At 44.8% G+C, this 20,714-nt stretch overlaps 1 protein-coding gene across 15 annotated transcripts in view; it reads right to left on the minus strand.

The window, feature by feature from the left end:
- Window positions 1-20,714, minus strand: part of ZMYND11 (zinc finger MYND-type containing 11) — a 122,520-nt gene that overhangs the window by 17,497 nt on the left and 84,309 nt on the right. For 9 of the 15 annotated variants that reach the window (XM_040645485.1, XM_040645482.1, XM_040645495.1 and 6 more), the window contains 6 exons: window positions 10,824-10,901; window positions 8,715-8,807; window positions 6,526-6,613; window positions 6,001-6,056; window positions 1,222-1,299; window positions 267-385 (listed from right to left, as the gene is read on the minus strand). In XM_040645485.1, the coding sequence (XP_040501419.1) occupies window positions 267-385; window positions 1,222-1,299; window positions 6,001-6,056; window positions 6,526-6,613; window positions 8,715-8,807; window positions 10,824-10,901 (512 nt within the window). The remainder of the gene's footprint in view (window positions 1-266; window positions 386-1,221; window positions 1,300-6,000; window positions 6,057-6,525; window positions 6,614-8,714; window positions 8,808-10,823; window positions 10,902-20,714) is intronic. The other 6 variants (XM_040645489.1, XM_040645487.1, XM_040645496.1 and 3 more) reach the window with 3 other exon arrangements.

Raw genomic sequence — 20,714 nt, forward strand, 5'->3', positions numbered from 1 at the left:
AAAGTATTAGTGATTTCCTATTCCGGGTAATAGGTTTTATTACCTTTTTCCCCCTGTACTTATGTATTCTATCAAATTCTCAAAAAAGGAAAAGATAATTAACATAAATAAATCGATGGATAATAAGTGGAAAAAAAAAAAAAGGCGACGTGTGATTTGTTTCTCCAAATTAGAGCAAGTTCCAGGCTGTCCTCTGAACACCGAGGACCACCCAGTGGGCACCAGGGTCGCTGGGAGGTCAGCGCTCACGGCAGGGCCGTGCTCACCTCTGGTGATGGTGGCCGAAGAAGCGGACGTCCACCTGGTTGTCCTCCTTCTGCAGCACTTTGGCGGGCCAGAAGCCAAAGCCTTTCATTTTAGCCCAAACGAGTTCATGATTAGGTATCTGGAAATAAAATGTTTTACCATGTCACGTTATTTTTAAAGTATTAAATACAAGCACATCATTAATAATGAACAACCTAGTAAGCACAGTCCATTATGTCAAGAATATTTTTTTAACTCCTGAACCCATAGAACTTTTTCTCAGATTGATTCTGCCTTCGAGAAATATACCAAGAAATTACAATCTGCATAAAAGCAGCGATATGGACTCTCAGCTCTCAGAAGAGAGAGCCTGCAGCACTTAGGGACAAGGCAGTCCCCGCGGCCGGCCGAGGCCTGTGAGTACCAGTGGTGACACCGTGTCCTCACTGATTTGGGAGATGCAGACCAACAGCTGGGAGCCGGTTAGGAAGGGAAGTGTGAGGCCCTGCTCCAGGCTGACCGAATCACAGAGGCGCCCAAGTGCCTGGAAGCACAGTGACGTCCTGGAGAAGCAGCCTCTCACGCCCAGGGTCTGCGTGCTGCCCTCCAATCATGGGGACTGAGCACCCTCCTGCAATCGTGCCATCCCGGGGGTAGCACACAGCTACCAGCACACACAAAGCCTTACACTTCTTGTGCAAGAATGAGGGGAAAGGCAGAAATTCACTCCGTAATATAGTAAGGAACCCAGAGTTTATTCTTAAGTTCCTCATTTTAAAGTCAGAAATGGATAAAGATGCCAAGTTGTTAACCCTGTGTTTCAGGTTTTATGCTCATTAAAATCATATATACTATGATACAAAGAAAAATATCTCGGAAGGATTGTAACCCTCGAGCAAACTGGAAATAAACTTCCTTAGAATAGCATATCACACACTTAAGAGGTAAAAAACAAAACCACAAAATTTCACATACACAAGGATAGCAGAACCAATTGTCAGGACGAGCATTTGACAAATAGAAGCAGTTCTTGCAAAGCTGTAGTTCATCCAGCTAGAAAAGAAAAGCAACTATTTTAGCCTCCATAAAACATGAGCATTCAACCATATAAAACACATTGTGTAAACTGACGAACATTTTCTCTCATGTGCATCATCAGTCTTGAATTTTCCTCCTAGCTTAACTATTTCATTTTTCAATAAATCCTGGGCAAGCAGCCACTCTCCCGTTCACACCATCTGCATGTCTGACCTCCACTCCCAGCCTGGCCCCTGCTGTCCCACCGGTCAGCACTCACACGAAATGCTGTGTCCTCAGACAGGTCCTGCTGACCTGCCTGTCATAAATACCCAGTACCACCACCAACAGCAGCCCTTACGCTGCCTCGTTCCTCATTCTCTGCTTCAGTCCTTGTTTGCCTTCCTAACACTCCTTCACGACTTGCAAAGAAATGTATTTTGTTTCTTTTTTGAGTGTTTTCTTCAGAGTACAGCCCCATGAGCAGAAAGCAGTACCTGAACCACCATTTTATCCCTAACACACTGCACAGCACAGAGCAGACACTCAATAAATATTTGCTGAATGAGAGAAAAAACAGAGGTCAAACTTGACATCAAGAAACGAGTTTTTACATAAATTAAAACAATTTTGCAAGATTAGTATGGTTTCACGTGAGTTTGTCAAATCAAAAGGATCTTCCCTACTACATATTTCATTTATTGTATAAATATGAACTTTGTGGTTTGGGTTTTTTTTGCTTGTGAAACCTATATAGGAACTCAAACATGAATCTTTCATTCGAAGAGGTAACATTTCTGCACAATGAAGGAAACAATCAACAAAACGAAAAGGCAACCTAATGAAGAAGGGGGAAGACATCTGCAAATGATAAATTCAATAAGGGGTTAATATCCAAAATATATAGAGAACTACCACACCGCAAAACAAACAAACAAAAAAAAAATCCAATTAAAAATGAGCAGAGGCGGGGCACCTGGGTGGCACAGCGGTTAAGCGTCTGCCTTCGGCTCAGGGCATGATCCCGGCGTTATGGGATCGAGCCCCACATCAGGCTCCTCCGCTATGAGCCTGCTTCTTCCTCTCCCACTCCCCCTGCTTGTGTTCCCTCTCTCGCTGGCTGTCTCTCTATCTCTGTCAAATAAATAAATAAAATCTTTAAAAAAAAAAAAAATGAGCAGAGGCACTAAACAGACATTTTTCCAAAGACGACATCCAGATGGCCAACAGACACATGAGGAGATGCTCAACGTCACTTGTCATCAGGGAAATGCAAATTAAAACCCAATATCACCTCACACCAGTCAGAATGGCTAAAATCAACAACACAAGAAATAACAGGTGTTGGCGAGGATGTGGAGAAAGGGGAACCCTCTTACACTGTTGGTGGGAATGCAAACTGGTGCAGCCACTATGGAAACCAGTATGGAGGTTCCTCAAAAAGTTAAAAATAGAGCTACCCTACAACCCAGCAATTGCACTGCTGAGTATCTGTCCAAAGGAAATGAAATCACTAACTCCAAGAGATACGTGCTCCCCCACGTTTATAGCAGCATATCTACAATAGCCAAGATATGGAAGCAGCCCGAGTGCCCATCAACTGATGAGTGGATAAAGAAGATGTGGTGTACTATTCTTCTCAAACTATTCCAAACAACAGAAAATGAAGGAAAACTTCCAAGCTCATTCTATGAGGCCATTACTACCCTGATACCAAAAGCAGATAAAGACTCCACTAAAAAAGAGAACTTCAGGCCAATATCCCTAATGAACACGGATACAGAGATTCTTAATAAAATGTTAGCAAACTGAATCCAACAATACATTAAAAAAAATCATTCACTACAATCAAGTGGGATTTGTTCCTGGGCTGCAAGCATGGTTCAATATTCACAAATCAATCAACATAATTTACGACACTAATAAAAGGATAAAAACCACATGATGATTTCAGTAGATGCAAACACAGCATCTGACAAAGTACAACATCATTCATGATGTACACAGTACATCAACCCTCAACAAAGTAGGTACAGAGGGAATATACCTCAATATACAATGAAAGCCATCTATGAAAATCCCACAGCATCTTCATGGGGAAAAACTTGAGAGCTTTTCCTGTATGGTCAGGAACACGACAGGGATGTCTGCTCTCACCACTGTTATAGAACACAGCACTGAAGTCTTGGCCTCAGCAATCAGACAACAGAAAGAAATAAAAGTCATCCAGCGGCGCTGGGTGGCTCAGTCAGTGAAGCACCTGCCTTCGGCTCAGGTCATGATCCCAGGGCCCTGGGAGCTCCTTGCGCAGCGGGGAGTCTGCTTCTCCCTCTCCTCTCTGTTTGCGCTCTCTCTTGCTATCTCTGTCTCTCAAATAAATGAATAAAATCTTTTAAGAAAAAGAAGAAAAGAAAGAAAAGTCATCCAAATCGGCAAGGAAGAAGTCAAAATTTTCACTATTTGCAGATGACATGATAGCCTGTATAGAAAACTGGAAAGATTCCACCCAAAACTGCTAGAACAGATACACGAATTCAGTAAAGTCACAGGTTACAACATCAATGTGCAGAAATCTGTCGCATATCTATACACCAATAATGAAGCAGAAGAAAGAGAAATTAAGGAATCGATCCCATTCACAATTACACCAAAAACAGTTAAGATATCCAGGAATAAGCCTGACCAAACAGGTGGAAGACCTATACGCTCTGAAAACTATAAAACACTGATCAGAGAAATCAAAGATGACACAAAGAAATGGAAAGGCATTCCATGTTCATGCACTGGGAGAACAAATATTGTGAAAATGTCTATACGACCCAAAGCAATCTACACATTTAATGCAATCCCTATCAAAATACCCATAGCATTTTTCACAGAGCTGGAACAAACAATCCTAAAGTTTGTATGGAACCAGAAAAGACCCTGAATTGGCAAGCAATCTTGAAAAAGAACAAAAGCTCGAAGCATAACAATTCTGGACTTGGAGCTGTATTACGAAGCTGTAATCATCAAGACAGTATATGGCACTGGCACAGAAACAGACACATGTATCAGTGGAACAGAGCAGAGAACCAGAAATGGACCCTCAACTCTGTGGTCAACCAATCTTCAACAAAGCAGGAAAGAATAGCCAATGGGAAAAAGACAGTCTCTTCAACAAACGGTGTTGGGAACATTGGACAGCCACATGCAGAAGAATGAAACTAGACCATTTTCTTACACCATACACAAAAATAAATTCAAAATGGATCAAAGACCTAACTGTGACACCTGAAACCGTAAAAATCCTAAAGAGAACACAGGCAGTAATTTCTCTGACAGTGGCAATAGCAATTTCTTTCCTGGTATGTCTCCAGAGGCAAGGGAAACAAAAGCAAAAATGAACTACTAGGACTTCAAGATAAAAAGCAGAAGTAACAACAAAACTAAAAGGCAACTTTCAGAATGGGAGAAGATACATGCAAATGACACTACAGATAAAGGGCTAGGATCCAAAATCTATAAAGAACTTCTCAAACTCAACACCCCAAAAATGAATAGTCCTATTAAAAAAAAGACAGAAAACACGAACAGACATTTCTCCAAAGACATGTGGATGGCGAAGAGACACATGAAAAGATGCCCCACGTCACCCGCCATCCAGGAAATGCAAATCAAAACCACAATCACAAATCAAAATGTCACGCTGGCCAGAACGGCTAAAATTAACAAGACAGGGAACAGCAAATGTTGTGAGGATGTGGAGAAAGGGGAACCCTCTTACACTGTTGGTGGGAACGCAAACTCGGGAAAACAGCATGGGGGTTCCTCAAAAAGTTAAAAATAGAACGGCCCTGTGATCCAGCAATTGCACTACTAAGTATTTACCCAAAGGATACAAAAACTAATTCAAAGGGATACATGCACCCCGATGTTTACAGCTGTGTTATTTACAACAGCCAAACTATGGAAGCAGCCCAAGTGTCCATCAACTGATAAATGGATAAAGAAGAGGTGGTGTATATATGTAACAATGGAGTATTACTCAGCCATCAAAATGCACGAACTCTTGTCATCTGCAATGACATGGATGGAGCTAGGGAGTATTACGCTGAGTGAAATAAGTCAGTGAGGGAAAGACAAATACCATCTGATTCCACTCATACGTAGAATCTGAAAAACCAACCAACCAAACAGCACAAATAAAAGCAGCTCACAAACACAGAGAACAAACTGGTGGTTGCCAGAGGGGTGGGGGTGGGGGGTGAAGGGGACTGTCAGTTATAAAGGTAGTAAGTCCCAGGGACGAGCAGGGGATGCAGTCGGTCACAGCGTAATGATGCTGTTGGTGCAGAAGGGACTACACTTGTCCAGAGGAGCGGTGAGTGATGGGTGCACCTGGAACCCTGACGCTAATACAACACTGTATGTCAACTATGCTTCAATTTAAAAATGAGCATGAGGCTAAAGTTAATTGAGTGTCTGCCCAGTGCCACACACCCACCTGCCTCATGGAACCAACGCCCTTGAGAGCAGTTACAGCAGAGGAAACCAACTTCTTTTGTAGAAGTTACTTAACAACTAAACCTAGCTCCTAGGATTTCTGGGAGAAATTTTCCCCTCTATTTGCATTATTTTCCATGTATGTCAAACATGGAAATAAAACTATATTGAAAGGAAACAGCAAAGTCAAAGGCGTGTAAGAGCGGCACTCTGGAGTGTGGCAGGTGCTTCATGACAAGGAGGGGGTGGTACCTCGTGACAGGTGTCCTTATACAGCATCCGCGCTATGTCCGCCTGCTCGCTGTCTGCTGTAATTAAAGGCAGAGATGACCTATTACCAGTAATCTAGAAACACAGGACGCTCCAAAATGACACAAACATCTACATCTTCTTTCAGTGCAACAGCAGTGGACATGGACCATTTTAAACAAAAATGTCTATTTTAAATAAAGTTCAGGCAGCAAAAGCACATTTTAGGGGCAGCTTTCATGTTGCTTTCAACACAGCGCTGAACCCCTAGGTACAGACTGGCCTCCTGCTTTCCCTTGGGGTGACGGGACTTTCGTTAATCAAAGTGCTTATAAAAAGCCCCTCAACTAAGTTTACGTCTAAAACCATAAGGAATAATTTTCATCATTTAGTGTGCTGGAGTTTTCAGCCAAAACCCTGACATTATTACTTAGAAATCATTAAACTATTAATGTTTTAAACAATCTTTCATCAAAGGTATTTCCCGACATGGAACGTAAATGCACAGAAAAAAAAAAACCATTCAACCTCCATAGAAAATCACGGTGTTATGAAGAAGCAGCTGGGCGTCCGCTTTGAATTCTTCGTAACTCCGGTACTTTCCTTCGTTCACCTTCTGCACAGGGCGACAGAGTCCAGTATTACACAAACGGGGTTAGAGCACGGGGACACGGCACAACTTTCCGGATGGACGCCACAACCACTTCCGGGTCCCACAGCACAGACGCGACACGTGTGAGGACCCGGACGAGCCCACCAGCCCCTGGAATACTACAGTCGGGCCGCCACCCACCCCGCGAAGCTGCCGCTGAGCCCCGCCTGCCGTGTGACGAAGGTGGGCCTGGGTCAGTGTGGCTGGTGAGACCCGAGCTACACACCTGCCATCTGTCCCACACACTTGCACAAGGACTGAAAAAAAGACAACTGTTAGCCTCTGTGACGCTTTACCACGACCCCGAAGATACATTTGTAATTCTGAAGCGGGACTAGGAATTGAATTACAAGCAACTTTAAAATAAAGTCCTAGGTTCCTCTATGCACCAAGGCAATGCAAGGGTTCTTCCTAGGCTAGACGCTGTATGTGAAGGATTTCCATCACTGGGCTCTCTGCTGCTTTGCCTTAAGCTGCCAGAGAGAAGGATTATGGAGGGAATTTGAGGGGTTTTGCAGGGGAGGAAAAGCTTTTGGAGGAAGCATATGGCAAAGTTATTTAGAAGTAGCAGGGAGGCATTTTCTTATCCTGGTGACACTTTTAGGAAATCAGCTTGAAAATAATTTAGAATACAAAGGCCTCTAAAGAATCACTAAGATCCCACCTTTCTGTTGAAATGCTCCAAGACCCACTCCAGTTGTCCTTCCTTCGAGAAGGTGTGCAGGACACCCCCTGCTGGAGATGCCTGCCCCTGTCTGCCATCAACAGTCACGGGGCGTATTCACAAATACTGACATCTGAGCCCCACTCTGAATTTCTGATGGCACTGGGTTCGGTACGCCCAGGCACGGGCGTGGTCTACAGCTCCCCGGTGATCTGACACACACCCAGCATTCCCAAAGCAATTCTGTGATTTCTGACATCTGCACCACGTTGGCCTTGACTTTGGTCTGAACTCCAAGCTCCTGAAGATATAAATCACATCTTCCTCTCTCTTTTCCTTACAGTGCTGTTTGTTGATGGACGGCACTTGCTAAGCACAAAGCCAAGACGCCATCAGCCCAGCTGGTGTTCTCTACGATCAGACAGGATCTGACTAGGGGCAGTGTGGAAGGTGCCCTCAGGGAGAGGAAGAAGCGGAGCAAAGGCAGGGGTGGGAGGGGGGATCGGGAAGGGCAGCTGGGCTCTTCATCGTCCTCAGAGACATTAGGGTTTAGGAAAAGAGGCTTTGCTTGAGGACACGAAACCTGGGGGCAGGAGGTCAAGTGAAGACTCCCTGTTTTGTTCCAGGCTCTGGTGGCCAAGTTCTAGGGCGCACCCTTCACGTACGCTCCCCTTCTACTGAAGTACTACAGCTTCAGTCCTTCCCAGCTGCCAGCGGGACCAAGAACCTCATAAAATGACCTCAAATCATTCTTATGGTCTCCCTATAAACTACTATGGCCAACCGTGAGATCTTACATTCAAAATGACATGTCAAGTACAGAATTAGTAATTCAGCCACCCTAACTGGAAACGTGTGAAAATGCTCTACGGGGTTTTACTGTAACTTGTAATTACATAGTAACAAACCCATCCACAATCCTTGGCTAGGAAAGGTAAAACTAAGAACTCTAAGACTAGTTTTCTGGTTATCATCTTTGTGTTGTTCAAGTTCACTGTGTTTCTTCCCAGGACTCTAGTCCTATGCTCTAATGTTTCCTGGAGAGAGACTCTGAGTACAGGTGCTCAAGCTAGGAAACTGTCCAGGTGAGAATCCTCGAATCTCAAACATGAAGCTGGCCTGATAACACTGCCTCTCCTGTAATCAGCAAGTCTCAGGGATCTACAGGGGGCTTCACACCAGGCCTTTCACAGAGGACCCCTGATGTGTGCACAGAGCAGATGCTGGGCATCGAGCAGCAGTGATGGCCCGACAGGGGCCCTGCCCTTTATGTTTTAGGAAGAGGACGGGCAGGCACTCCCCTCAGGGAGGAACGGCACCAGAGTCACACGCAGTTGGGAGCTGCTGAGTCACCTGGGAGCTCTGGGTGTATCGGAAACAGGACCGAGGGTCTGGCTTTACCTCCTGGATGGTGGGGACGTCGACTGCCGAGTGCACCAGCCTTCGATACATCGGGTGCTTGTTGTCCTTGCCCTTCTTATTAAGGTCTATGGCCTGAAAGGTCAAACACAGCCGGAGAGAGACAAGTGAAACAATTTCTAAACAACAGAACTTACCAGAAAAATGTACATGTACTATATGTTTAATGTGACGATTTTAGGGTTTTGACAGAAGGAACATTTATTTTGGAAAATTCCACTTCATTTTAGACAGTATCAATGAAAATGTTCATTTTGATAAATGAATTAAAAATGTAAAAATATGTTTCTACAACAAAAAAATGTTTCTACAACAAAAGGACCGTCTCCTCTTCCATAACGGGTGCTAGGAAAATTGGATACTGTCTTTTTGGTCTTTTTTTTTTTTTTTAAGATTTATTTCTTTGACAGAGAGAGAGAGAGAGAGAGAGAGAGCGCGCGCTCGCAAGCAGGGGGGAGGGGCAGAGGGAGAGGGAGCAGCAGACTTCCCACTAAGCAGGGAGCCCGATGTAGGGCTCGATCCTAGGAGGGGCTCATGACCTGAGGTGAAGGCTTAACTGACAGAGCCACCCAGGAGTTCCACAATTGGACACTTTCTTATACCATATATAAATATAAACTCAAAATGGAGTAAAGACCCAAATGTGAGACCAGAAACTATATAAATCCTGGAAGAAAACATAGGCAGTAAACTTTTGCACACCAACTTAGCAACATTTCTTTGGATATGTCCTCTGAGGCAAGGGAAACAAAACCAAAAGTGAACACTTGGGACTTCATCAAGATAAAAATCTCTGCACAGCAAAGGAAATAAGCAACAAAACTAAAAGGCAGCCTATGGAATGGGGGAAGAAATTTGCAAATGACATATCTGATGAAGAGTTAGTATCCAAAATCTACGAAGAACTGCTCAAACTCAACACCCAAAAAACAAATAATCCAGTTAAAAAATGGGAGGAAGACATGAACAGACACTTCTCCAAAGAAGACATACAAATGGGTAACAGACACATGAAAAAATGCTCCACATCACTCAACATCAGGGAAATAAAAATCAAAACCACAATGAGATACCACCTCACACCAGTCAGAATGGCTAAAATTACCAACACAGGAAACGACAGATGTTGGTGAGAATGTGGAGAAAGGGGATCCCTCTTACACTGTTGGTGGGAATGTAAGCTGCTGCAGCCACTCTGCAAAACAGTGTGGAGGTTCCTCAAAAAGTTAAAAACTGAGCTACCCTATGACCCAGCAATACACTACTGGGTATTTATCCCAAAGATACAGACGTAGTGAAGAGAAGGGCCATATGCACCCCAATGTTCATAGCAGCAATGTCCGCAATAGCTAAACTGTGGAAGGAGCCAAGATGCCCTTCAACAGACGAATGGATTAAGAAGATGTGGTCCATATATACAATGGAATATTACTCAGCCATCAGAAAGGATGAAATCTTGCCATTTGCATTGACATGGATGGAAGTAGAGGGTATTGTGCTAAGTGAAATAAGCCAGTCAGAAAAAGACAAGTATCACATAATTTCACTTGTACATGGGATCTAAAAAACCAACGAAGCAACCAAATAAACTCGTAAGTACAGAGAACAAAGTGGTGGTTGCCAAAGGGGGAGGGTTAGGGATGGACCAGAACAGGTACAGACTTGCACTTACAAGACAGGTAAGTCACAGGGACGCACAGGACAGCATGGGGACACAGCTAATACTACTGGCATAACACTGTGACTATTCTTGGTGAGCTATGAGTCACGTACACAAACGTTGAATCATGGTGTCGTGCACCCGCCGCTACGTAACACGGTGTGCCGACTACACTTCAATTAAAGCTTTTGAAAAAAAAAAGATGAAACAACAGAAATGTACCCGCAGAGAGAACCAGTGACGATCTAATCTAATGCAGCTGAAGAAAGGGCCATCAAAACGAAACAAGCCTCTACGGACAGAGGAATCTGGCGGCAGTGCTCTGCACCCGTCATCCTGCCGTCAGTGGTTCGGTGTCACTTCCCCACAGGTCGGGAAGGGATGGGTCTGCGACGCGCTCTGGGAGGTCCTGAGCCCTCCGTAGGACTTACCCTCTCCTTCATGCGGGAGACGATGAACCGCAGGTATGTGCTCATCTCCTGTTTGTTTGTGTTTTTCTTCTTGATGCTCTGTTAAAAACAGAAAAGGCCAGATATAAAATGTGATTATTTACAGGTCTGTGTTCATGTAAAAGACTTTAATATATAAAAGATTACAGTATGCAAAGATTGTATCAAAAGATGCACTGTTTCCAACATATTTGATACAAAGAAGTCTCTGAACCATGCATAGCATTTAATGTGACAATAAAATGGAAAGTATTAGGTTGTATTTGACAAAATACTGCACAGAATTAGGCATTTTTTTCTTGATATTTAAGAACTTCAACCATTTTCAGATAAAACAAATGATGACATAATAATGACAAGATGTAGAATCATTTATTTTACCAAAAAAAAAAAAAAGTTGGCTGAAACCCTTTAGGGAAGATTTCAAATTACTAACATTGAAGGGTGAATTTCGACATACATTATTCTTCATTTAAGAGGTTATTAAAGTCCGTGTCACCTATGAATTCGTACAGCGCAGCTGCACACCCACTTATGTTTTCAAGGGTTACGGGGTCTGTTCAGCAACGACTCCAATCTCTGTCAGCCTGACCTGAACAGCTAATCAGGTTCTTCAGTTTATGTCTCAGAAACTCTAAATTCACGTGAAGAGAAAAAGAAAGGGTTCTCCCTTTCATGTCATTCCTAGACAGCGAGGAAACAAAGACTAATGTTCCATTCCTCCGTCGAGGCTGAGGCCCCCCGGCAAACCCCCGCCCCACGGAGGACACACCGCGCACGACCGACTATGTGTGGCCAGGACGCCCCGGCTGCCTTCACCCCCCCAGGCCCCCAGAGAACGGGCCTCGGCCCAGGGAGTCAGCGCTCCCACAGAGCTGTACGTGCAGGAAGTCATCCCACTATGGTCGCGGACTGGAGGCAGGAGTGATCATTTCTCAGGTAACAGAATTCTTCACTGTTCAGTTCAGTGAGTGAACTGATTACCACACACGCAACACTAAGCCATCTGAATAGAAAAGGGACGCACACTTTCTTTCCTGGAGATGTGGTTTCACGCACTTCCTGTTTAAAGTGGTACCTTCCCGGGGTGCCCGGCTGGCTCAGTTGGAAGAGCACGCAACTCCTGATCTCGGGGTCGTGAGTTCGAGCCGCACGATGCGTGCAGAGATTACTTAAAATCATAAGAAGTAACCCTGGCCCATTCTTTCCACTTCTCACCTGGACTCTGGCACGATCACTTCTTCTGTCGTGCTCGACGGTTGTATGACCTGTGCACACGGCTTCTAATCGATGCCAACCACAGAGCAGTTTCTCAAGCCCGTCCATACCCAGAGACACTGGTGGGACTTCTGTGGATCGCAGCTGGGCTTCACCCGCGAGCACACGCACTGAGATTTCTGAGGGAAGGTCCCTGTGCTCTTTATCTGTTGCTCAAGCATTCGCTTGCTGCTCAGTAGCCGTGACGCGTGGCCGAGACCGAGCACCCGTGGTACAGGTGTGGAGTTTACCACACGAGCACATTTCCTGGACTCCAGGTTTGGAGTCTTGGGTTGGGGGGGGCACTCCGGGGTAGCCTGTGGATCCTCACTTTTCACAAGACCCACAGCGACACATGAGAACTACCAGTGCTCCCTCCCGAAAGCCAGCACCACTGAGAAGGACACTGGTGTGTGTCCGCAAGCACGAGTGTGCAGGCGCTCTTGGGGCAGGGAACGCATGGTCAGCTATTCCTGATTTTGGACAAACATTCTTGCAACACGGACATCCCCCCACGCACTGCCCTCTACACTAAATGAACAGCTTGACTGACGTCGGAATCAGGGAAGAGAAGGGGTTAAAGGCCAAGAAGGCTGCTGTTTTTCTCACCTTTTGGGAAACCGATATTCTCTTAAAAACAGAGAATAAAACAAAAGCTTCCAGCTGCACGCTCTATCGTGCTAACTCCAAACATTTTGGATGTGCTCCTAAAACTGCTGATCCCAAATAGCAGTCTGACATCAAGTCACAATCTGTAAACTCAAAACGCCAGCCTACGTCAGGTCACAAGTCTTGTCATACCATCTGCGGGGTTATGGCTGTTTTAACAGGTGACGTACAATTTACGGGAACTATACAACCAACACTTCATGTCATGAAGCCTAATTTCAGTGCTCACTATGGACTGCTCCAGACCTTCCCTCGAGGAGGCAGAGCAGGTCTTCCTTTAAATACCCCCGGGTCAACCCAGGGAGCCCTTGAAGACAGGGCGGTGGCGTGGGGACTCGGGGAACAGCAACGGGGGACTCCACATCTGTGCAGGAATACGGTTTTTCCTCTCTGTGCTCTCAACATCAACCTATGAAGTACTTCACTCTTCTGCAGAATCTAACCCCCGTTGTTTGTCTGTTTAGAGACTCAGAAAATAAATCGTTTCAAACATCTGGTGACAAACACGGGTTCTCCTGCAGATGTCCGGATGACACAGGGTTCTGTGCCTGGACCTCGGCTGCTCCGGGCACTTCCAGGGGGTGGCAGGTGCCTGCTTCCCAGACCCGCAGCCCATGGGCCTCGCTGGGGGAGCTCACGCCGACACGAGACCCTGAACGCATGTGGCCTCTCCCTACAGTTCCTGAAGATGTTTGCCGTAAGATGCTCCCACACTCGCTAAACTTACGGGCTTTCTTTCTGACACTTCCCTGTTATAATTTAGAGTTTTAACATTTCACTGAAGGAATGAAGCATTGCAGCCTCTGGTCGGGTGGCACCATGACACTTGGGATTTCCTATGTGACGTACACAGCAGTGTCTCCACTGTGCCTGTCAGCCAAACCAAGACACTGAACGTGGCCTGAGAAAAAGCCACTTAAACAGAAGTTACAGAAGTTAAAGGAGTGGCTTCTGAAGTAAATGCTATTCTGTTTGTAACATAATTAAGCAGATAGCTCTTAACAGCAAGGTCAGAAAAACAAAAATAAAGCTTTTAAGTATCTGCAGGCTACTTCAGACCCAATTCTTTCTCAGGCTTTGAAGACCTTACGCATTCTCTACTTGCAGGCCGCACGACCCCTCAGGAAGGGCCTCTCTGCGACTGTCTGCGGCTCAGATAAAGCCCAGTGGGTTTGGTAACTGTTCACATCACCCCACAGCATATCGGAATAATTTCGGTCAACGTCTACAAATAATTGGGAGAGCCTCTGCATCACGTGGCCAAAGTTGTTGTAACCATTTTCAAAGGACAGTGATCACACGGCTGAAGGTGTGTTACGAATGTGTGAGACTAAAGTAAGATGCCCTCAAACACACGACAGAAGACCAAGGGGCTGCTTTCCTTATGGGGAAAAAATAACAGAAAATCTTAAACATCTTCCTGAGTAAGGGATCCTTACCACTGTCACCAACAATTGCTGGGTCTGAGCAAACAGGATGAGGCTCGGTAGAAGCCACAGAGAAAACACAAACCTAGTAATTCAGCCACACTCAGGACCTCACGGTGGTTTTAGCTCAAAGAAGAGGTATGAGTACCCTTTGACCGCAGCGGTTACTGACAAGAATGCCCAAGCAGCATGACAGGAAGGAGCACTCAGGACTGAAGAGCCTGGAATTTTCAGTGGTCCTCAGAGACCGAGATGTTCAGCAGCAGAAACTTATCTTAGCAAAAAACGAACCTGGGGAAACAGCATTGCAGCTCCTAGTACCCAAACGGAACAAGTGATGGTCACAGGTCCGGAGGTCTTTCCCTTAGATCCCAGATCTGTGCTGCTGGAGTTGACCAAATCCAAGTCCCCCAGTCTGTGATTACACAAGACAAGGGCGTCAGACTCTCTTGGGGATCCCCAACATCTGGGATATTTTTCCTGCCATAAGGTTAGACCAGCGGTCAACAGACCTCCTCGGTGAAGGGCCAGACAATAAGTACTTTAGGCTCTGCGGACATACAGTACGTGTCCGTCTGCACCGCGCAAAAAGCAGTCACAGTTAACACGTACATTGCACAAGCACAGCTGTGTTCTAGTAACACTCTGGGGTTCTGAAATCTGAATTTCTCATGATTTTTACCTGTCACAAAATACTATTCTTCTTTCTGATTTTTCTTCAACCATTTAAAAATGTAAAACCCATTGTAAACTCATGAACAGGACACAAACTGGCAGGCTTGACTTGGCCCATGGGCCACAGTTTGCTAACCCCTGGAACAGACTCTGCATTTTGTGAAAACAGGGTCCACGAGGGTCCAGCTCAGCCCGGTATCTGCCCAGGCCTTGCACAGTATGTGGCACACAGTAAGTGTTCAATAAATACTAGCGGATGGACTGCTGGTAGTCATTACTGATTCATTGCCTACTAGAAAAAATATTCCATATGGTTGAACTCAGCCACAGGAAACCCTTCCAAATGTGCAACACTCAGAAGCAAGCTGTGTTAGTACACTCTGGCCCTACGAGCCGTTCTGTTTACTTCTGGCGCATAAACCGCTTCTCACCAGCCGACACTTAAACACCGCCCTGGCCTCCAACCAGAAAGGCTCCCGTCAGTGTCTGTGAGCTCACAGACATGGAGGCCACGGTCTGGAAAGTCCTAGGCCCCAGGGCTGTGTTCTCAACAACATGCAGGTGAGTCTGGAGCCAGGGGCCTCTCGTGCCACTGCAGGAAGCAGCACATCTGCCTATAAGATACCTACAGTGCTGGAGGAGTCCAGCAGCCCCAGCTCTCAACCACTCACTCTCTGTAATCACAGAACACTCACGAAGGTTACCTGCACACAAACTGCCTGTGTTGTCATGGAAACCAGAGGCTCTCCAGTAAGGACGACAGAGTCACCATGTACAGGAAGCCCTGGTATCTGAGACTCACACAGCAGAGCTGGCCTGGGGCACGGGGCCAAAGTCCAGCCACTTCTCCGTCCCCAACACGGGGGTCCCAGGAGCCCCTTAACGACAATCACTTACTAGGATAATTTTCTAAAAATATACCTGTGTTCAGTCTTTTTCACCCCCTCCCCACCACCAACACATTGACGTCGCGTCTCCTCTGCAAGGCTGGAAGGGCAGAGCGCCACACCTACTGGCAGCGAGAAAACCAGCCTACCCACGTCTGTGTGTGGAACGCTCCACGTTTAACCACATGGGGCCCTGTGGCTCCGTCCTTAATCCCAGAGCCACGTGCACTGACCTTCTGGCAATAGTTTTAGTTTTTGTTTTTAATACTTAAAGGAATTTCAACTTCAGTTTAAAAACCTCCCTTAAGCTGTCCCAGATATGCCTTCTTAGTCACAGGTAAACGCTGGAATTCAGAGGGTAATTCATGTGGATTCTTGGAAGCACGGTGGCAAACACAACTGCTCACCAGCTACTCCCTCGTTGGGAGGTGGGTCCACAGTCACCCGTGTGGTGTTCCCAGACTTCTCCATCCCGACTGACAGCATGGAACGCTACTGCAGCTGTATCTGTATTTATTAACGCGTATGAAGTCGGCTCCCTCCTATCTGACTGAGGTCCATGAGTTTTGCCTAAGTTCAGATGATACGATCAGCAGGTATCAAAGCCTCGGATTAATTGCACACGCCACAGAACTGACCGGTACGGTGAAGAGAGGCGGTATTCCTACCTCCACTACATCCACGTACTCACAAAGACACCAAAGTACCAGCCAGGGCGCCTGGGTGGCTCAGCCGTTGGGCATCTGCCTTTGGCTCCGGTCAAGATCCCAAGGTCCTGGGATTGAGCCCCATGTGGGCCTCCCTGCTCAGCAGGGCACCTGCTTCTCCCTCTGCCTCTGCCCCTCCCATCATGCTCTCTCTTTCTCTCTGTGTCAAATAAATACAATAAAAAAAAAATAAAGTACCAACTAGAGAGAGAGGGGTTTATCCTTCCACATTAAACGCCTGGTGGGCTCCTGTGCGTGTGTTACAAAGACCGGGGGACAGAGAGGACAGAGGCATTCGGAACACTTTGTGGAACACAGGTCTCGGGTCGACTTGCTCCTTCCGCCGTCTTCACAACGCTGAAGCACACGATCGGAAGCACAGAGGCAGCGGTCTTCCTCAGTGGGGTGTGCCTCTGTGTTCTCTTCCGAAAATAAGTCACACGCCTCTGTTTTCGGGTCGTAACAAGTATCTCTATTCTCTGCTTTGTGAAGCTGTCAGCCACAGGAATACTACCTGCCTCCCTCCCCACCCTTCCCCTCCTACCTCGGACATTTGCAGAGGCGATAAAAGGAAACTGTACCCATTCTGTAAGTATTTCAAGTTCATCAATACTGGAAACACCAAATGAGCGTTTATGTATCTAGCTTAAGCTGGAATCTTCGTGATGTAAAACCAGCTCTACTATTATCTCTTAATCCCTCAGAGTAAAAAGTAAAAGGTTTGGTTTAATTAAAATTAACTTATTCAGCAAAAGATACATCAGGAAGAACAAATATACCACCACCCAAAACACTTCACATCCATATCCAAGCTTTCTGACCATAATGTTAAATTCACCATGGGAAGACAATGTGGAAAATGTGTGGTTTTCTTTCTTGTTTGGGTCCAGGTCAGACGCTATATCCAATCTTAAAAACCCTTTGGCTTTAGTACTGTTCCCGTTACCTTTTCCTACAGTCAGGCCTGTGATGAACAGCTCAACAGCCTCATAAAGGACTTGGTTCAGACAAAGATCTTTTTAAAAGTAATTTTCTAGTTTTTGTTAGTATAAAAATGATATGATCATGTTGGCTTTAAAAAACTGTAAAAATTATTTGGCTCATGTTTATTTTGTATTTTTTAATAACACTATGATTGTCTACCATAAAACAAATAAACAGACACAAAAAACTCCTACTTCTATTTGAAAATCAAATCTCCATTCCAGATTTATTGATATGGCTGAAAACCTGACTCACCTACGTTCAGGGTGAAAATATTCACAAATTTCCCACTTTAACAGAGACAAACGGACCAGAAAGCAAGGACAGTTACCGTTTCGTGGTAGACACACCACTGGTAATACGTGTTTTCAAAGTATTTTCACTTAGCATTTTGTTCTATTTCATTCCAAACAGTAAATGAGTGACCTCCCTACTTTAGGAATTAAAAAAAATTGTATTGCCTACACACCAAAAAGAATGAAAAATGGATTCAGAAGTAAATTTCTAACTCCAGTTTTAAGAAATAGCTTTCATCATGATTTTTCCTTTAGCCAGCTTGCAAGCAGAAGTCATAGTGCAAATGAGTCCAATTTAGCTCCCCCAGAACTCAGCGAACATCGGCACGTTTGGGCCCACCGATCACACTCCAGGTGGCCCACTACTGGCCGCTGAGTCCTGCTTTAGTTTCAGTTAAAGCAGAGAAAGGCCTTCCTTTTCATCATCTACCAAACAGAAATCCAGGCCGTGGGCCTCACAGGCCTGCTTAAGTGCCCAGTGCTCCCACGAGGCAGCGGAGAGAGAATGCCGCACCCCCACAGAAAGGTCTGCCAGGCAGCACACAGCGAACTCAGCAGCGGTCCCAGGGACCTTAGAACACATTACTTGGCCCACATATTACCAAGCATTCAAAAGTTATCAAACATTATCATGATGTTCACCAGCAGGAGCAGAGCCAGAAAGCAGCAGTGCATGCACACACATGGACATCTGCATGCGTGGGCAAGCACACACCTGCACACGCAAGCACACAGGCATGCACATGCGTGTTTGCACACATGCAACAGACACGTGCACACATGCGTTCATGTGTGCATGTAAGACAGATGCACAGAGAAACCCCTGGTCCCACAGCCACACACGCCCACGCAGGGACACAAGCACACATGCAGGCAGGCTTGTGCACACGCACAGGCCTGCCTTCCATGACTGAAGCACCAAAGGAAAAGCTGCCTCTGTGACTTGGAAACTCTATCAAAACGAAACAGCACTGACACACCACTATCGCAGTGGTGACAGAAAACTGAAGAACACTTCCATGTTGGTATAAACAGGTCTAATCTTCTGAAGGGCAACTGCGTGATTTGTATCACAAATTAAAATGTGCCCATCCTTTAAATTTATTAATTCCACTTCAAAAAAATTTATCCTGTGAAAGTGATCAGAGTTATATAAATACACGTCATTTATGTTTCCCTGTTTTTAAAAAACACACTTGTCTATACTGTGTTTTAAAGATATATCTTTCAGGCAAATAAAATCTTAAAAGGTACTTTCACTTAAAAGTTATGGTTTTCTCACTTTTATCCTGAAAAATTCACGGCTATTTCAAGAATATAAAATTCAAATATACTCGACTATAACAAAATACAAATTTCATTTGCGTACAGAAATCAATTATAGCGAGCAGACTGCTGGTGAGAGTGTGAATGTAACACAGTTCTGGGCACGGCATAAGTTTCAGGGTGATACTGCTGATCAGACAGGACAGTGGGGATGATGGAAATGTGCATCAGCTGGGAATAAACTATGGCCCACCCTACCGAAGGTACCTGGGACGGTGCTGAATACACACACACAGGCTACGTTCAGTCATGTATGTGGAGTTACACACAGAGGACAAATGGACAGGCACATGCACACATGCTTGTGCTCACACACACAGAAAGAGGTCTGTGAGGACATCCACCTGCTGTGTCCTAGTATTTCTGGAAATGTCATTTTTTCTTTATCCTCCTCTAAATTACTTGACTTTTTTACAGCAAACTATAAAAGAAATAATTTTAAAACACCCCCTTTTTTTAATGAATGAGAGTTCCCTGTAAGAGTGTAAAACAGTATGTTACTAGAATTTTTTTCAAAGCGAAATGCTACCATGACATGCAGAGGCTACTTCTCAAGAACAATCTACCCTGTGTGTACAGTATAATTATTTTTAGAAAGGCAGACATTCCAAAGAAATATCCTCAGGGTTGTGAGATTCTTGAGATTTATTATGAATGTTAATATAATTATTTTAAATACAGAAAACTTTCTATCATTGCCTTCTTAAAATATCTGGAAATAGATATAGGAGATAAAGCTGCTTGAACAGCTAACTGCTGGCTGAGACCAATTCTCAGTGACATTTTCAATGCTGTCAGGGACAGATGACATAGAACCAAAAGTCTTCTGATTGCTATAAATACTAGAATATTCAAGTTTAGGTAGTAATGGATGGCTTCCACCTGCCATTTCAACCTGCAGAAATTTGGCCATGGGCATTTTATCTTCAAAATTCCTCATGAGTGTTGTGATCTTTCTAAACACTAATGGAAAAGGAGACTGGGGAGTAATGTTCTGATCTGCAACCATGTTCTTCTCAGTCTCTAGACTCTCCATTCATTAAGTGCAAGAACATTTGAATCTGCTCGGTGACTTTCATATTAGATCACAAAAATGGTTTTACTTGAAGTTTTGACACTATTTAAAAAAACAAATCAACCACAAGACTTCCCTTAAAGATACTTAAAATCCTCTTAGAATTTCAAGGTTATTATGACCCCTTCTCCCAGGAAAGGCTGTTACCACGTATCTTTTTCTTGAATGTTAACAATTAAAACAACAGAATAGATCCTACAAAGAAATAATGATTTCTTAAGACATTTTAAAGCTCAAAATAAAACTCACTATCCCCAACCCAAACATAGGCTTTGTGAGCCTCCCCAGGGTGGCTCCCAGGCTATGAAACCAATGGGGTCACAAGTGTTTACTGACTCAGCATCCCTGCCACAAGCTTAACCCTCTCACAACATGGGCAAGTCCAGACTGACAAAGACAAAAGGAAAACCAAAGGATAGAAAGAAAGACAGATGGGGTGCACTGAGCTCCACTGTGGCTAACATGTTTCTGTGTGGTCCAGTGAAATTTAACAAAAACCAAGTGGTCCATAAAAGTAGAGCAAACACACGTAGAAAATGGGACCTGACAACTTGACAGTGAATTCCTACA

Source organism: Ursus maritimus, unplaced genomic scaffold, assembly GCF_017311325.1.
Source record: "Ursus maritimus isolate PB19 unplaced genomic scaffold, ASM1731132v1 scaffold_31, whole genome shotgun sequence".
NCBI lineage: Eukaryota > Metazoa > Chordata > Mammalia > Carnivora > Ursidae > Ursus > Ursus maritimus.